The 18,398-nt window shown below is 36.2% G+C and overlaps 1 protein-coding gene across 1 annotated transcript; it reads right to left on the minus strand.

The window, feature by feature from the left end:
- Positions 1-10,258: 10,258 nt before the first annotated feature.
- LOC121956404 (nucleoside diphosphate kinase B-like) lies at positions 10,259-16,615 on the minus strand. Its single transcript, XM_042504597.1, has 5 exons — positions 16,532-16,615; positions 13,894-14,026; positions 12,558-12,659; positions 10,892-11,004; positions 10,259-10,536 (listed from the first exon to the last, which is right to left on the minus strand). The coding sequence occupies exons 2-5, from the start codon at positions 14,008-14,010 to the stop codon at positions 10,419-10,421; spliced, it is 450 nt and encodes a 149-aa protein (XP_042360531.1). The 5' UTR covers positions 14,011-14,026; positions 16,532-16,615; the 3' UTR covers positions 10,259-10,418.
- Positions 16,616-18,398: the final 1,783 nt, after the last annotated feature.

The following is an 18,398-nucleotide window of genomic DNA, read 5'->3' on the forward strand; positions in this document are numbered from 1 at the left end:
TGTCATTTTTTGACATTTTTGCCATACTATAGCCTTGCCTTTTGGGTCATTTTTTCGACATGTCATTTTATGGTGTTTTTGGCCGTTTTTTGCAACTTTCTATGCCATGGCGTGTCTCTCGGCACGCTATTTAATGCAGTTTTTCAGTGTTTTCAGCTGTTTTTGGGACATGTCATTTTTTGACATTTTTGCCATACTATAGCCTTGCCTTTTTGGGTCATTTTTTCGACATGTCATATTATGGTGTTTTTGGCCGTTTTTTTTGCAACTTTCTATGCTATGGCGTTTCTCGGCACGCTATTTTAAAGTGTTTTAAGTGTTTTCAGCTGTTTTTGGGACATGTCATTTTTTGACATTTTTTGCCATACTATAGCCTTGCTTTTGGGTCATTTTTTCGACATGTCATTTTATGGTTTTTTTTGGCCGTTTTTTTGCAACAACTTTTCTATGCATGGCGTGTCTCACCACGCTATTTAATGCAGTTTTAAGCTATTTTCAGCTGTTTTTTGGGACATGTCATTTTTTGACATTTTTGCCATACTATAGCCTTGCTTTTGGGTCATTTTTTCGACATGTCATATTTATGTGTTTTTTGGCCTTTTTTGCAACTTTCTATGCATGGCGTGTCTCGGCGCTATTTTTAATGTGTTTTTCCAGTGTTTTTCAGCTGTTTTTGGGACATGTCATTTTTTGACATTTTTGCCATACTATAGCCTTGCCTTTTGGGTCATTTTTCGACATGTCATTTTATTGTGTTTTGGGTCCGTTTTTGCAACTTTCTATGCATGGCGTGTCTCGGCACGCTATATTTAAATGTAGTTTTAAGTGTTTTAAGCTGTTTTTGGGACATGACATTTTTTGACATTTTTGCCATACTATAGCCTTGCTTTTTGGGTCATTTTTTCGACATGTCATATTTATGTGTTTTTTTGGCCGTTTTTGCAAACTTTCTATGCCATGGCGTTCTCGGGCGCTATTTAATGTGTTTTAAAGTATTTTCAGCTGTTTTTGGGACATGTCATTTTTTGACATTTTTGCCATACTATAGCCTTGCCTTTTGGTCATTTTTTCGACATGTCATATTATGTGTTTTTTGGCCTTTTTGCAACTTTCTATGCATGGCGTTCTCGCGCGCTATTTAATTTGTTTTCCAGGTGTTTTAAGCTGTTTTTGGGACATGTCATTTTTTGACATTTTTGCCATACTATAGCCTTGCCTTTTTGGGTCATTTTTTCGACATGTCATATTATGTGTTTTTTTGCCGTTTTTTATGCAACTTTCTATGCCATGGCGTGTCTCGGCAGGGCGCTATTTAAGCTGTTTTAAGTGTGTTTTAAGCTGTTTTTGGGACATGACATTTTTTGACATTTTTGCCATACTATAGCCTTGCCTTTTTGGGTCATTTTTTCGACATGTCATATTATGTGTTTTTTTTGGCCGTTTTTTTTGCAACTTTCTATGCCATGGCGTGTCTCAGCACGCTATTTAATGCTGTTTTAAAGCTGTTTTAAGCTGTTTTTGGGACATGTCATTTTTTGACATTTTTGCCATACTATAGCCTTGCCTTTTGGGTCATTTTTTCGACATGTCATATTATGGTGTTTTTTGGTTGTTTTTGCAACTTTCTATGCTATGGCGTTCTCGGCGCTATTTTAATGCTGTTTTAAAGTGTTTTAAGCTGTTTTTTGGGACATGTCATTTTTGACATTTTTGCCATACTATAGCCTTGCCTTTTGGGTCATTTTTTCGACATGTCATATTTTATGGTGTTTTTTGGCCGTTTTTGCAACTTTCTATGCTATGGCGTGTCTCAGGGCACGCTATTTAAATGTGTTTTAAAGCTGTTTTCAGCTGTTTTTGGGACATGACATTTTTTGACATTTTTGCCATACTATAGCCTTGCCTTTTGGGTCATTTTTTCGACATGTCATATTTTTATGGTTTTTTTGGCCTTTTTTGCAACTTTCTATGCCATGGCGTTTCTCGGCACGCTATTTTATGCAGTTTTCCAGGTGTTTTAAGCTGTTTTTGGGACATGTCATTTTTTGACATTTTTGCCATACTATAGCCTTGCCTTTTTGGTCATTTTTTTCGACATGTCATTTTATGTGTTTTTTGGCCGTTTTTGCAACTTTCTATGCCATGGCGTGTCTCTCACGCTATTTAATGCAGTTTTTTCAGTGTTTTCAGCTTTTTTTGGACATGACATTTTTTGACATTTTTGCCATACTATAGCCTTGCCTTTTGGGTCATTTTTTCGACATGTCATATTATGTGTTTTTTTTGGCCGTTTTTTTGCAACTTTCTATGCTATGGCGTGTCTCGGCACGCTATTTTAATGCAGTTTTTAAGTGTTTTTAAGCTGTTTTTGGGACATGTCATTTTTGACATTTTTGCCATACTATAGCCTTGCCTTTTGGGTCATTTTTTCGACATGTCATTTTATGTGTTTTTGGTTGTTTTTTGCAACTTTCTATGCTATGGCGTGTCTCAGCGCGCTATTTAATGTAGTTTTAAGCTGTTTTCAGCTGTTTTTGGGACATGACATTTTTTGACATTTTTTGCCATACTATAGCCTTGCCTTTTGGTCATTTTTTCGACATGTCATATTATGGGTTTTTGGTTTTTTTGCAACTTTCTATGCTATGGCGTGTCTCGGCGCGCTATTTTAATGTGTTTTCCAGGTTTTTAAGCTGTTTTTGGGACATGACATTTTTTGACATTTTTGCCATACTATAGCCTTGCCTTTTGGGTCATTTTTTCGACATGTCATATTATGTGTTTTTTGGCCGTTTTTGCAACTTTCTATGCCATGGCGTGTCTCAGGGCGCTATTTAATGCAGTTTTCAGGTATTTTTTAAGCTGTTTTTGGGACATGACATTTTTTGACATTTTTGCCATACTATAGCCTTGCCTTTTTGGTCATTTTTTCGACATGTCATATTTATGTGTTTTTGGTCCGTTTTTTTTGCAACTTTCTATGCCATGGCGTGTCTCTCAGGCGCTATTTAAATGTGTTTTCAGTATTTTCAGCTGTTTTTGGGACATGTCATTTTTGACATTTTTGCCATACTATAGCCTTGCTTTTTGGGTCATTTTTTCGACATGTCATATTTATGTGTTTTTTGGCCGTTTTTTGCAACTTTCTATGCTATGGCGTTTCTCGGCGCGCTATTTAATTTGCAGTTTTAAGGTGTTTTAAGCTTTTTTGGGACATGTCATTTTTTGACATTTTTGCCATACTATAGCCTTGCCTTTTGGGTCATTTTTTCGACATGTCATATTTATTGTGTTTTTTTGGTTTTTTTGCAACTTTCTATGCATGGCGTGTCTCGGCACGCTATTTTAAATGTGTTTTCCAGGTGTTTTAAGCTGTTTTTGGGACATGACATTTTTTGACATTTTTGCCATACTATAGCCTTGCCTTTTTTTGGTCATTTTTTCGACATGTCATTTTATGTGTTTTTTTTGGCCCGTTTTTTATGCAACTTTCTATGCCATGGCGTGTCTCAGCACGCTATTTAAATGTTTTAAGTGTTTTTCAGCTGTTTTTGGGACATGACATTTTTGACATTTTTGCCATACTATAGCCTTGCCTTTTGGTCATTTTTCGACATGTCATATTATGGTGTTTTGGTTTTTTTTGCAACTTTCTATGCATGGCGTTCTCTCAGCGCTATTTTATGTGTGTTTTCCAGTGTTTTAAGCTGTTTTTGGGACATGTCATTTTTTGACATTTTTGCCATACTATAGCCTTGCCTTTTGGGTCATTTTTTCGACATGTCATTTTATGGTGTTTTTTTTTTTGCCCTTTTTTGCAACTTTCTATGCCTATGGCGTGTCTCGGCACGCTATTTTAATGTAGTTTTCAGTGTTTTTCAGCTGTTTTTGGGACATGACATTTTTGACATTTTTGCCATACTATAGCCTTGCCTTTTGGCTCATTTTTTTCGACATGTCATATTATGGTTTTTTTGGCCTTTTTTGCAACTTTCTATGCATGGCGTTCTCGGCACGCTATTTTAATGTGTTTCCAAGTGTTTTTTTCAGCTGTTTTTTGGGACATGTCATTTTTGACATTTTTGCCATACTATAGCCTTGCCTTTGGGTCATTTTTTCGACATGTCATATTTATGGTGTTTTTGGGCCTTTTTTGCAACTTTCTATGCCATGGCGCGTGTCTCTCGGCACGCTATTTAATGTAGTTTTAAGCTGTTTTCAGCTGTTTTTGGGACATGACATTTTTGACATTTTTGCCATACTATAGCCTTGCCTTTTGGCTCATTTTTCGACATGTCATATTATGGTGTTTTTGGCCCTTTTTTTGCAACTTTCTATGCCATGGCGTGTCTCGGCGCGCTATTTTAATGTGTTTCCAGGTGTTTTAAGCTGTTTTTGGGACATGTCATTTTTGACATTTTTGCCATACTATAGCCTTGCCTTTTTGGTCATTTTTTCGACATGTCATATTTTATGGTTTTTTGGCCTTTTTTGCAACTTTCTATGCATGGCGTTCTCGGCACGCTATTTAAATGTGTTTTTAAGCTATTTTCAGCTGTTTTTGGGACATGACATTTTTTGACATTTTTGCCATACTATAGCCTTGCTTTTTGGTCATTTTTTCGACATGTCATATTATGTGTTTTTTTGGCCTTTTTTGCAAACTTTCATATGCCATGGCGTTTCTCGGGCGCTATTTTATTTGTTTTCCAGTGTTTTAAGCTGTTTTTGGGACATGTCATTTTTTGACATTTTTGCCATACTATAGCCTTGCCTTTTGGGTCATTTTTTCGACATGTCATTTATGGTTTTTTTGGCCCTTTTATGCAACTTTCTATGCCATGGCGTGTCTCTCGGCACGCTATTTTAAATGTGTTTTTCCAGGTGTTTTAAGCTGTTTTTGGGACATGACATTTTTGACATTTTTGCCATACTATAGCCTTGCCTTTTGGCTCATTTTTTCGACATGTCATATTATGTGTTTTTTTGGCCTTTTTTGCAACTTTCTATGCCATGGCGTGTCTCAGCACGCTATTTAAATGTGTTTTCCAGGTGTTTTAAGCTGTTTTTGGGACATGTCATTTTTTGACATTTTTGCCATACTATAGCCTTGCCTTTTGGGTCATTTTTTCGACATGTCATATTTTATGGTGTTTTTTTGGTTTTTTTTGCAACATTATATGCCTATGGCGTGTCTCGGCACGCTATTTAATGTAGTTTTCAGGTATTTTCAGCTGTTTTTTGGGACATGTCATTTTTTGACATTTTTGCCATACTATAGCCTTGCCTTTTGGCTCATTTTTCGACATGTCATATTATGTAATTTTTGCCCTTTTTATGCAATTTTCTATGCCATGGCGTTTCTCGGCGCGCTATTTTTATGTGTTTTCCAGGTGTTTTAAGCTGTTTTTGGGACATGTCATTTTTTGACATTTTTGCCATACTATAGCCTTGCCTTTGGGTCATTTTTTTTTCGACATGTCATATTATGGTGTTTTTTTGGCCCGTTTTTTGCAACATTCTATGCCATGGCGTTCTCTCGGCACGCTATTTTATGTGTTTTTCCAGTGTTTTAAGCTGTTTTTGGGACATGACATTTTTGACATTTTTGCCATACTATAGCCTTGCCTTTTGGCTCATTTTTTCGACATGTCATATTATGTGTTTTTGGTTTTTTTTGCAACTTTCTATGCCATGGCGTGTTTCTCGGCGCGCTATTTTATGTGTTTTCCAGGTGTTTTAAGCTGTTTTTGGGACATGTCATTTTTGACATTTTTGCCATACTATAGCCTTGCTTTTTTGGTCATTTTTTCGACATGTCATTATTATGGTGTTTTGGCGTTTTTTGCAACATTCTATGCCATGGCGTGTCTCAGCACGCTATTTTATGTAGTTTTCAGTGTTTTCAGCTGTTTTTGGGACATGACATTTTTGACATTTTTCGCCATACTATAGCCTTGCCTTTTGGCTCATTTTTTCGACATGTCATTATTATGGTTTTTTTTGGCCCTTTTTTTATGCAACATTCTATGCCATGGCGTTTCTCAGCACGCTATTTTATGTGTTTTCCAGGTGTTTTAAGCTGTTTTTGGGACATGTCATTTTTTTGACATTTTTGCCATACTATAGCCTTGCCTTTTGGTCATATTTTTTTCGACATGTCATATTTTATGGTGTTTTGGTTTTTTTTGCAACATTCTATGCCATGGCGTGTCTCGGCGCGCTATTTAATGTGTTTTTCAGGTGTTTTAAGCTGTTTTTGGGACATGACATTTTTTGACATTTTTTGCCATACTATAGCCTTGCCTTTTGGCTCATTTTTCGACATGTCATATTATGTATGGTTTTTGGCCTGTTTTTGCAACTTTCTATGCCATGGCGTTTCTCAGCACGCTATTTCATGTGTTTTCCAGTGTTTTTAAGCTGTTTTTTTGGAACATGACATTTTTGACATTTTTGCCATACTATAGCCTTGCCTTTTGGCTCATTTTTTCGACATGTCATATTATGGTGTTTTGGCCCTCGTTTTTTGCAATTCTATGCATGGCGTTTCTCACCGCTATTTAAAGTAGTTTTAAGGTTTTTTGAACTGTTTTTGGGAACATTTTTTGACATTTTTGCCATACTATAGCCTTGCCTTTTTTGGTCATTTTTTCGACATGTCGTTTTATGGTTTTTTTGGTTGTTTTTGCAACATTCTATGCCATGGCATGTTCTCACCACGCTATTTCATGTAGTTTTATGTAGCTATTTTAAGCTGTTTTTGGGACATGACATTTTTGACATTTTTGCCATACTATAGCCTTGCCTTTTGGCTCATTTTTCGACATGTCATATTATGTCTTTTTTAGCCTTTTATGCTACATTCTATGCCATGGCGTGTCTCGGTAAAGCTATTTTATGTGTTTCCAGCTGTTTTAAGCTGTTTTGGGGACATGTTGTTTTTTGACATTTTTGCCATACTATAGCGTTGCCTTTTTGGTCATTTTTTTCGACATGTCATTTTATGGTGTTTTGGGTTGTTTTTGCAACATTATATGCCATGGCGTTCTCACCACACTATTTAATGTAGTTTTTAAGCTATTTTGAGCTGTTTTTGGGACATGACATTTTTGACATTTTTGCCATACTATAGCCTTTCCTTTTGGCTCATTTTTCGACATGTCATATTATGGTAGTTTTGGCCCTTTTATGCAACATTCTATTCCATCGCGTGTCTCGGCATGCTATTTTATGTGTTTTCCAGGTGTTTTAAGCTGTTTTTGGGACATAACATATTTTTACATTTTTCGCCATACTATAGCCTTGCCTTTTGGCTCAGTTTTGGACACGTCGTATTATGGTAGTTTTGGCCCTCGTGCTACATCCTATGCCATGGTGTGTCTTATCATGCTATTTTATTTGGTTTTCCAGGTGTGTTTTAAGCTGTTTTTTGGACATGACATTTTTGACATTTTTCGCCATACTATAGCCTTGCCTTTCTGCTCATTTTTCGACATGTCATATTATGTAATTTTTGGCCCTTTTATGCAAGATTCTATGCCATGGCATTTCTCGGCACGCTATTTTATGTGTTTTAAGCTGTTTTTGGGATATGCCATTTTTTTTACATTTTTGCCATACTATAGCATTGCCTTTTTGGTCATTTTTTCGACATGTCATTTTATGGTGCTTGGGGTCGTTTTTTCAACATTATATGCCATGGCATGTCTCTCCACGCTATTTAATGTAGTTTTCAGCTATTTTAAGCTGTTTTTGGACGTGACATTTTTTGACATTTTTTGCCATACTATTGCCTTGCCTTTTGGGTCATTTTTTGACATTATGTTATTTTGGCCCTTTTATACAACATGTCATTTTTTTGACATTTTTGCCATACTATAGTATTGCTTTTGCATAATTGTTTTTGGCATTTCATATTATGGTGTTTTTTTTCGACGTTTTTTGCAACATTTTATGTTATGGTGTGTCTCGGCACGCTATTTTATGCAATATTAAGCTGTTTTTGGCACATGTTATTTTTTGCCATATTCACATGCTGTTTTGTGGTGGTTTGTCCCTTTCTACAACATCCTGTGCTATGGCGTGTCTTGGCACACAGTTTTATTTGGTTTAATGTGGTTTTCAGTTGTTCTTTGATATGTCTTATTTTGACATTTTTTGCCATAATATAGTATGGCATTTTCTGTTGTTTTTTTCAACCTGCTAAATAATGGTGTCTTTAATTTAGCATTTCAGAAAAAAACAACTGAAAATGCCCCAAAAAACACCCAGCTGAAAACCACATAAAATAGCACGCAGAGACACGTCATAGTATAGAATGTTGCAAAAGCTGCCCAAAACACCATAATAGAGCACGTTGAAAGAATGACCGAAAACGCCAAACTATACAATGCTGAAAAATGTCAAAATATGACATGTCCAAAACCCAGCTGAAATCCACATAAAATAGCATTCCAAGACATTTCATAGAATAGAATGTTGTGAAAATGGCCCAAAACACCATAATTTAACATAACATTAAATGAAAAAATATGAAATGTCCAAAAAACAGCTGAAAACCACATGAAATAGCATGCGGAAACACGTCATAGCATACAATTTTGCAAAAACGGCCCATAACACCATAATTTAGCATGTTGAAAAAACGACCGAAAATGCCATACTATATAGGCGAAAAATGTCAAAATTTGACATGTCCAAGAAACAGCTGATATAGTATGCCGAGACACGCTAAATCATAGAATGCTGCAAAAATGGCCCAAAACACCATCATATAGCATGTCGACAGGGCATCCGGTGGCTCAGTGGATAGAGCGCTAATACAGAGGTTGTATCCATACAAACATACATACATATATTCATACATACATTTAATATATATTTAATGTGGTTTTCAGCTGTTCTTTGGACATACTAATTTACACATTTTTAGCCATACTAAAGTATAGCATTTTCTGATGATTTTGCGTGTCATAGTATATATTGCAATTATTATATAATACTTTCTCATTTTTATCAATTTTTGAATGACATACTTAACTGACATTTATTTCAATTTTTAAACCACATACTGTATTATGACGCTTTTTTAAAAATTTTAACGACATACTATGGCGCTTTTATCACATTTTTTTAATAAAAAAATACAATAGTAAGTTTTTACCAATATTTGAACGACATTCTAAAGTTTGACATATTTAGGACTTTTTTTTTATTTTTCAACCACATACCATACTATGACAGGGTGTTTTTTTCAATTTTTGAAAGTACTTTTTTTCTGTTGTAATGTGTTTGTCATGTAATCGTGACTTTTGTTCATAATTTTCACTCTTGTATATGGTTATAGTTTTATTAGTGAGGTGTCCAGCTATATTTTGCTTAAATAATCCTACATTCTTGTACCTTGTGTAAAATTACATTATTGTGTTGACATTTGCCAAATCCAATTTAAGCTGCTGGTGAAAATTTAAAAATGCTTACTTTCGCTACAATCGTCCATCGTGGTATTCTTTAGAAAATTAAAAAGTTTATCTTTGCGTTTGTGTTGGAATACCTTTCATGAATATACCTGTAAAGTTCTCTGAGCTATGCATTTCTTTTTTTTTTAATTCATTCATTGTCCATAATCGCTTGTGCTCACAAGGGTTGCGGGGGGCTGGAGCCAATCCCAGCTGTAACTGGACGCAAGGCGGGGTACGCCCTGGACAGGTCACCAGATTATTGCTTGCCGACACATTCAAACAGACAACCTTTCCCGCTCACAATCACACCTACGGGCAATTTAGAGTCACCAATCAACCTGACCTGCATGTTTTTGGAATGTGGGAGGAAACCGGAGAGAACCTCAGAAGATGCGAACTCCCCAAAGAAGGGCACCTGAACGAACCTCGTTCCAACCTGGGATCAAACTGGGTGGGCTAACCACGACGCCAACGTGCCGTATTTGACTTTTTTATGACATAGGCTTAAACTGTTGCATCAAAAATTTCTTTACATACAAAATGTTGTATTGTCCAATCACACAATACAACATTTTTGAGACATGCTAAATCAGCATTTATGTCCTATTTCTTATATACTATACCATTACTTTTTTTATGACCTTATTTTATGATATACTATACTAAGACTTTATGCATGACTTTTATGTCATAATATACTAATTTCATAGAGAGTCATATGTAAAGGCATAATAATACCTCTATGACTCTCTATGACTTTTTAGGATATACTAATCCACGACAAATACTGACAGTACTTGTTAACATGAGACTTTATTGATAAGTCCTACATGTTTTGAATTGATGAGTTGTGAAGACCAAGTTAGAGGATCGACTGCAGGAAGGACAGAAGTGGGATCAGTGGGTTAAGTGGGGTCCAGTTGGGTGTAGTTTACTGGATGATGATTGGCCAGTTTACTCATACAGGAAGGCCTGGGAGCAGGGGGTCCAGTTGACGAACTCCTCAGCCTTGAACCACAGGTCGACCTCACGCTTGGCATTCTCCAGGGTGTCGCTGCCGTGGATGATGTTCCTAAGAAAACAGGATGGTTAGTGGAATCATAAATGGACGGTGTCAGGGATGATTTTGTGCGACATAAAATGCATGTATTATACAAGTATTTACAGTATGCCAAAAAAAGGCATTGTATGCTCTGAAAAATCAAGTACATTTAGAATATGGCTTACACTTGTTGCATTGCTATTTTTATTTTAAACTGATGATAAGAATTCAAATTCTTCCACACATTTTTGTTAAAGATTTAAAAAACAAAATAAATTTTAATTGCAAATGTGTAATTGTATGACACTTCTATATGTTACAGCGTTCTAAAACACAGAAAGTTCTTTGTAGACACAATTGTTTTGTGTTTTGCGTCGGCACTCACCTGCCGATGTTAATGCACAGGTCTCCACGGATGCTGCCAGGCTTGGAGTCAGCAGGGTTGGTCTCACCCAGCATCATCCTGACCAGCTTCACAATGCTCTGACCCTCCCACACCTGCAAATGCAACACACTTAACCTTTGCAGTCGAATATTTTATAACGCTATTGATTGAATTTTATGTTAAAGTCGGGAACTTTGGGAACAAAAATATTAACGATAAGAAAGAAGGACAAACGTTTTTGTGTCTTTTTTTTTTAAAAAAAAAAAAAGGTCAGGATATGGTAAATATATTTTAGCATAAATGTACATAATGTTCTGTTTGCACATGCTGACTTCAGTTTGATTATGTGTAAAAATGGCTTTTTTCGTCCGTCGCTAGACCGATGACACATGACTGTATCTCTTAAAAATTTTGAATGAGATTTTGGTCATAGGAGAACAAGCCAGCAGAGAGAATCTCATTTTCAACGCATATTGTATTACTACTAACCCTAACCCCTTGTGAAAAACATTGTTGTGTTTGTTTTTGTATGAAATGTAAATATAAATGTATTATTAAGATAGGGTAATATAAATTAGCTTTTTTTTTTTTTTTTAAATAAATACACAGGCTTACAAAGTACCTTTTTTGTTAAATTTTGTTAAATTCTGTGCAGAAACAGAGTGAAACAAGCTTCACAGCTTTGGTGTCATCAACCTCTAGTAAATGTCATTGTCTTTAAGTGGGCAATATCTTAAATATGATAGAGAACACATTTGATTATTTAGTTAATAACTATAGTTATAATTATGCCCAATGAAAGAATAGAATAAAATAGAAAGCCTTTACTGCAAATGCACCAGTGCAATGACATTTGAAAGTTTTACTTCTGAAGCAGTAAAAGTAGCAAAAATGGAAATGAAACAAACACAATAAAATACCTTGAATAACTTTCACGTTTTTTGTGCATATTTAACAGCACTGAAGTTCAGGGGAGTCTATAAGGAGATGGAGCTGTTTTATCATCTGAACATCCTGTAAAAGCCCATTTACATCTTCCATTTTTTTGTACCCTTGAATCTATTGTTTTCAGTGAAGATTCGCGGAAGGCACACTAAAAAGTGAAAGCTACTCTATTGCAGCGCGAAGCATTCCTGGAGATAAACAAATTTCAACTTTTGTACCGCAGCAACATGGATGTCATGTAACAAAGACCAACCAGCCACAGCCAGTAGATATCGTCCCCTTCTTTCATAAATATCAGCTTGTGATAAATATGGAGAATTTAAAAAAAAGCTTTACAAATCCTGGAAGGTCAGCTCCGAATTCAGGATCTCTATCATAGCCACTTAGCAACTTGGACGCAACCTGCCTCTGCACCCTTAAAAGTTGGCACAGAGTAGGTCCAAATGTAGCACCCAGCATCCAACCTCATGTTTTCCAGGCGCTTTAAGATGTGGCATGTGGCCTGGCTCTTAGAGGTCCTGACCTCTTAGTGTGATTACACCTGCTGAGTGTGTTAAAGGTGGTCAGCTCCATACAAGGAGAGAGAGACCTTGGAAACAAAGATCGCGTGAAGAGAGTGAAAGATATAAAAAGGGAAAGATATCTGACTGACAGGAGTGCCAGAGATGTGCAGGATGACTGTGAGAGTGTGTTTATTGTGGTGTATTTGTGCTTGTGTTACCATGGCAAGGACGGGTCCGGAGGACATGTACTTGCAAAGTCCACCATAGAAAGGCATGTCCTTCAGGTCCAGGTAGTGCTGCTTCATGAAGTCCTCAGAGGCCTGAAAACACACAGATTTAAAATATTAACACAAAAACCCAGCAGTGCAAAGACGTACATTTATTTTCACAATTCTTAAGTACTTGTGCATTAGTATTTTCATCTTTTGCTAAATATTGTATCTTTTACTGCACTACATTTATCGTTTAGTTACTGGATATATCTGGATATATTAAGCCATAACCTAGAGCAAAGGATGTGAAGTTATCGTCACTCTGTGAGGATCTGCTGTGTTATTGTGCCTCTTATGGTTGTCAAGCAACTGTATTTGGACAAACTATTTGAGATAAATGGTAAAGATTTATATAACTTAGCAGCCCGTGACTGTCATTACAGACCCTGATGCACGACCTTCAGTCAGATACCCAAATATTGTAAACAATCCTGTTATTGGACTGAGTGCATAAACTTTGGTAACAGAAATGACAGAGCATGTACCTCCCACAATGCTGCCCTTTAAATTTAAACATTAAAAAATAATTTTAAAACAAGTGTACATCAACTAATTATCCTGAATCTAACTTTGAGTTCATCCTCAAGCATGTAGATTATTCCTCCCCACAGATAGAGGAGGACACTGTGGGATCGACACCACCAGCACCGTCACACACACACATACACACACACACACAACAGCTGTGAATAACTACGCTGAGTGGTTGATAGTGATACGAGTGTGAGTCCTTCAGAGTAGCTGCAACATTCAACAATTCGACAGTTGTCATCATGAGCCTGTGTGTGCGAGGGTATTCCTGTACTTCCGTTTTTTGGGGGACTACTGCTTGGATCTTGAGAGTGAGGACACCATCTGCTTTTTACTTCAAAAGGGTGATTGGGGCTTCAAAATGGTAAAAAGTTCCTTTATACATATACAAAATGCACTACAGAGCAGGCAAAATTTTACCTACTTCCAAGACGCATGGAAAAGTTCAAAACCACAGTAACATTTGCAGTATAAATAAAAAGGCTGTTCTTTATTCTTTAAAAATGAAAAAAAAAAAATACCTGGGCTTCTGTCAAATGCGTAACTTTGAGCTTTCATGATTGATATCAAAACTTTTATATAACTTTTCATTCTGTCATAAAAATAATATAAATGTAAACTTTCATTTATTTTTATTTTTAAGTTGACAGTTCTTTATTATTTGTATTGGGTTAATTGTCACCCAGGTGTCTTTCATTGTTGTTTTTGTGTTTCTAAATTAAAAATATATTCCAGCCGTCATTTTGGTTACCTGAATGAATTTGGCAGCCACCATTTTGAAGCCTCTTTGCTCGAAACGCTTGATGATCTCGCCGCACAGTCCTCTCTGGACGCCATCGGGCTTCACAGCAATGAAGGTACGCTCCATTTTTACTGGTAGAAGGCTGAAGAACAACACCACCAATGAAGAAGAAAGACAAACAAAAAAACCCAGAATGAAACACTGAAGTCAGATAATAAATAATTGAGCAGAACATATCTGTAATTAAGTTACAATAGGTAAGGAAAACCATTCTTAGTTGAAACCATCTAAACCAAAATTAGTTTCCTCAATAAAAAGAATCAAACCATGGTTTCAACTGATCTGGACTGAGACCACTTCGTGATTTCAAACCAAGGTTTGGTCCAGAAACAAGAGTGTTTTGGATATATAAAGACCTACATTTCTTTGGATCCAACAAAGAAAAAGAAGTTTAAGACAAGTTCTGAGAGGCAACATAGGGAAGGTTTTGATACCCTCCCCCTCAAAGTTCTTTAAGAGCTATAATGCACTTTTTCTCCTTCTGCTTCATGATTGAAATCCATATCATGTATAACATGACTCCATCATGTGTTTGTATTAAGATAAAATTAAATCACCCCTCATTAGGAAACTGCTGAATGTGAAACTATAACTGCCTTATGAATTTTTGGATGACACTTTTTTTCTCTCAGCTTGAAAAACCTTCCGCTGAAAGTCGACACCACCCATGACGTTGGACATGCTTTGGCTGCTTTCTAATTTTACTGCCTGCTGGTATCTGCTCATGTGAAGCTGATATCTGCTGAAAGCAGGTGGAGCTGGCAGAAATTCCAGCTGCGAGAATGAAAAAAGCCTAGAGGATACTCTCTAAACTTCTGGGTGAGGTTTCTGAGAGTATACTTAGGATTCAGGGTGGGCATATCAAGGTTATGTTCTGCTGATTTATAAAACTGAGTCACCGTGGTCTTATTTTGACCTGTGAGCAGTGTGATGCTGAATCAGTTTAATCTGGTGTTGTTTCTCCACTGTTGATATTAATTGTCCTCAAATGATCATCCTCCCTTATAAATTTGGTGACACATCTTATAATTCTTCTATAGGCACTTTTAGGCCTTAATTTCTGTAGGAAGCATCCACATCAAACCAGCAGATTTCCCTTAAATTCACTACGCATATTCATGCTCCTCAGGGAATAAACTCAGTTTAGGGGAAAAAAATGCCTCAAACAATCAAGGTGACCCTGAGAGCTCAATGTACTAAAACTGAAAAAATTAAACATGAAAACAATAAAAGCTAAAGAAAATGAAGAAAACAATGAAAGCACTGGCAAATTGAGAAACACATTTCCTGAAGTTCTTCTTTGTTTTTTCTACTTTTTTGAGTTTCATTCTTTATCCAAACTAAATTTGTAAAGACAGCGGATGCTGTTTTTTGTAAAGTTGCGATTTTGGGATGGATAAAAAAAATTGATTTGAAGATAAAACAAGACACATGCTGTATTAAGACATAAACAGAACTAAACTCACAAGTAAGTTTTTTAATAGTGTGAATTTCTTAATAAAGTTATAATTAAAATAAAAACTTGACTGACATAAAACTTGAAGTTTCTGTACTTGGTTTGGTTTTATTAAATGCTGCACGTGTTGTCAAATTGTTGAAGATGCTATCTTCCTTTTTATATGTTTTCTTCAAAATTGTGGGGGTTGATGTGTCTGTAAGCACGTCAAGTTTAACATCAAACTCTAAAAACTGACGTGAATGTTGTAGTTGTTGTAGTTTTGGGGTAGATTGTTTGGAGACTTTCTTGAACAAGTGTCCTTGAACAAAGTACAACAAAGACACTCATCTCAAAACCAAAAGATAGGACTGGATGGCCTTAAATAAGAATTTGTATTATTCATATTATTATCATATTTAAGCCTGTGAAATATTATCATACACATGCAAACACAGTATCGTCCAAGCCTTTAGCGGTGTATTGATTCTTTCACAATTGTGTAGAACGAATGCATCCATGTGTTGCTTCAGAGACTTTTTGAATCTGCACTGAGATGTTCAAAAAACACTTTTTGTTTCTACATACACATTCACAATTAATGTCCTTATACAGAATCTTTTCACAGGTTTAAAAACACTGATACACAACCACAGGTTTATAAATTATTCCTGAACCATACTTTCAAAGGAGATTATTGACCCTATGGAGCCCAAAGAACCTCAGACTGTTGTAGTTTGAATGCAAACACAAAATGATCATCTGAACACTAACAGCTGTCTGCAGCGTCACTACAGCAGATGCACATGTGCTGCACATGCACATAACTGACAATACAGACTGACCACAGCCAGTGTCGTTATATTTATAGGTTTACTATATTATTTTATACCTAGTAAAATTATGAGAATCTGAATTATGTCTGCAGATGTCCAATATGTCATTACAGCCGATGCACATACATTATGCATAGACAGAGAGCTACTTGTAGCACATTTTGTTTGTTGTCTTTTTTGTTTAATTATTTGGAGCGTTTTCATAATCAGTGGCAAACACTCAATGTCATTTACGCAGTGAACAATGTGTGTGTTTTGACGTGTATGTGTGTGTGTGTGTGTGTGTGTGTGTGTGTGTGTGTGTGTGGATATTTACCTTGGTTGTGGGTTCAGGAGAGCTTGTGAAGACGAGCAGCGGATGCGATCACCGAGGACGAACAGCCGGAGAGGGCTCTTTTAAAGACAGCCCTGGGTGGGGGGGTTAGGGGTGTGAGGGGGTGGAGTTCCAAAAATATAAGTGTGTGTGTGTGTGTGTGTGTGTGTGTGTGTGTGTGCGTGAGGGGCGGGGGTGACAGTGCCTAGTGTGAGTGGCTGAATATCTGCTGTTGCTGGTTGACAGAACTGTTCAACACTCCACAGTGCCATCGTGTGTGTGCATGTGTGTGTGTGTTTCAGTTTTAGATTTCAAGACTGGAGACAGAATTTATTTTTAAAAAGTTGAGACATTTACTACAAATGTCTTTACTGTCTAAAAATGTCTTCAGTTTCCAAAATGCCCCTTTTCAGTTTTTGAATAACGGGCCCTCTTAAGAAGTTAAGTGAGGGAGTTTGTGAAAAATGACGTCATTTGTGAAAAGTAGGAACATTTGTTAAATATGGGGGTCATTTGTGAAAAGTGAGTGCATCTGTGAAAAGTGGGAACATTTGTGAAAAGAAAGAGCATTTGTGAAAAGTGAGGGAATTTATGAAAAGTGGGAACATTTGCGAAAAGTGAGTCCATTTGTAAAAAGAGGGGACATTTTTAAAGAAAGCACATTCATGCAGTGTCAGCTAACATGGATAGGGCGAGGTTTAGGACCTATAGTGCAGCCAGCCACCAGAGGACGATTTAGATGTTTTGGCATCTCTTTTGGAGAGCTGCCATGCCATCCATCTTTATGTTCAGTCTATGGAACATACTGAACAGACTGATACAGCAGATGTGATTACCTGATCTGAGTGAGAGTGAGGCATCAAGCAAACGAGTTCAACCTGTGTGAACGACTGAATCTAAGCCAACGCATATTGTATTACTACTTTAAACATCCCCTCCACTATATCCCAGAGACAAATACTGAACTTTTTACTGCACTACATTTGCATGACTGCTTTAGTTACTTTACAGATTAAAGATATACTATGCCACATTTTCTTAAAGACTATGTATTGACTAGTACAAAGTAATCCCTCTCAATAATCACTTATGAGCCACTAAAAGTGTGTGGCAGCGTATTCATTTGGATTGTTGCATTGTTAATTTTATTGAAAGGTTTAGTGTCTAGAAATTAGTGGCGCCTGGTGGTGAGGTTGTAGACTGCGACAAACTGAAACTTCTCCCATGTACCAAGGGTGACTGCAGTGGCCAGCGCAAAAAACTTAATGAATTAGAGCCAGTGTTTTGGATTGTCCAATCTGGGCTACTGTAGAACAACAACAATGTGAAATAGGCTCTCAATGTAGAAATTAACTGCACATTCTATGGTAACGAAACCGAATGACTTTTAGTTTGAGGTGATTATATATTCAGTTTCTGCTGATATCCTCCTAAATTCAACACACAGGATCTTTAAATAAATGATCAGAATAGTCAATTTCAGAATAATATATCTTATCCAATTATAATTATAGATGCATTTAGTATTCATCTCTTTAATGTTGCTGCTGGTAAATGTTCAGCTCATTTTTACTAATTCCTGGGCATTTTACAGTAATCTATAATAATACATTGTAATTTATCAGTTGATTATATTTTGTGACAAATAGTAGTATAACTGAATCATTTGAAACTGCAAAGTAACTCAAGTTATCAAATAAGTGTAGTGGAGCAGGAATGTAAATTAGATCAATTAAAAATACTCAGGTAAAGTACAAGTACTTCAAAATTGCAATTATGTACAGTATTTGAGTAAATGTACTTTACATATAGTCTTATATATATAATCACATATGTGAGATGCATACATATCTAATTATATATTAAAATG

The sequence above is a fragment of the Plectropomus leopardus genome, chromosome 17 (assembly GCF_008729295.1).
Source record: "Plectropomus leopardus isolate mb chromosome 17, YSFRI_Pleo_2.0, whole genome shotgun sequence".
NCBI classification, from domain to species: Eukaryota; Metazoa; Chordata; class Actinopteri; order Perciformes; family Serranidae; genus Plectropomus; species Plectropomus leopardus.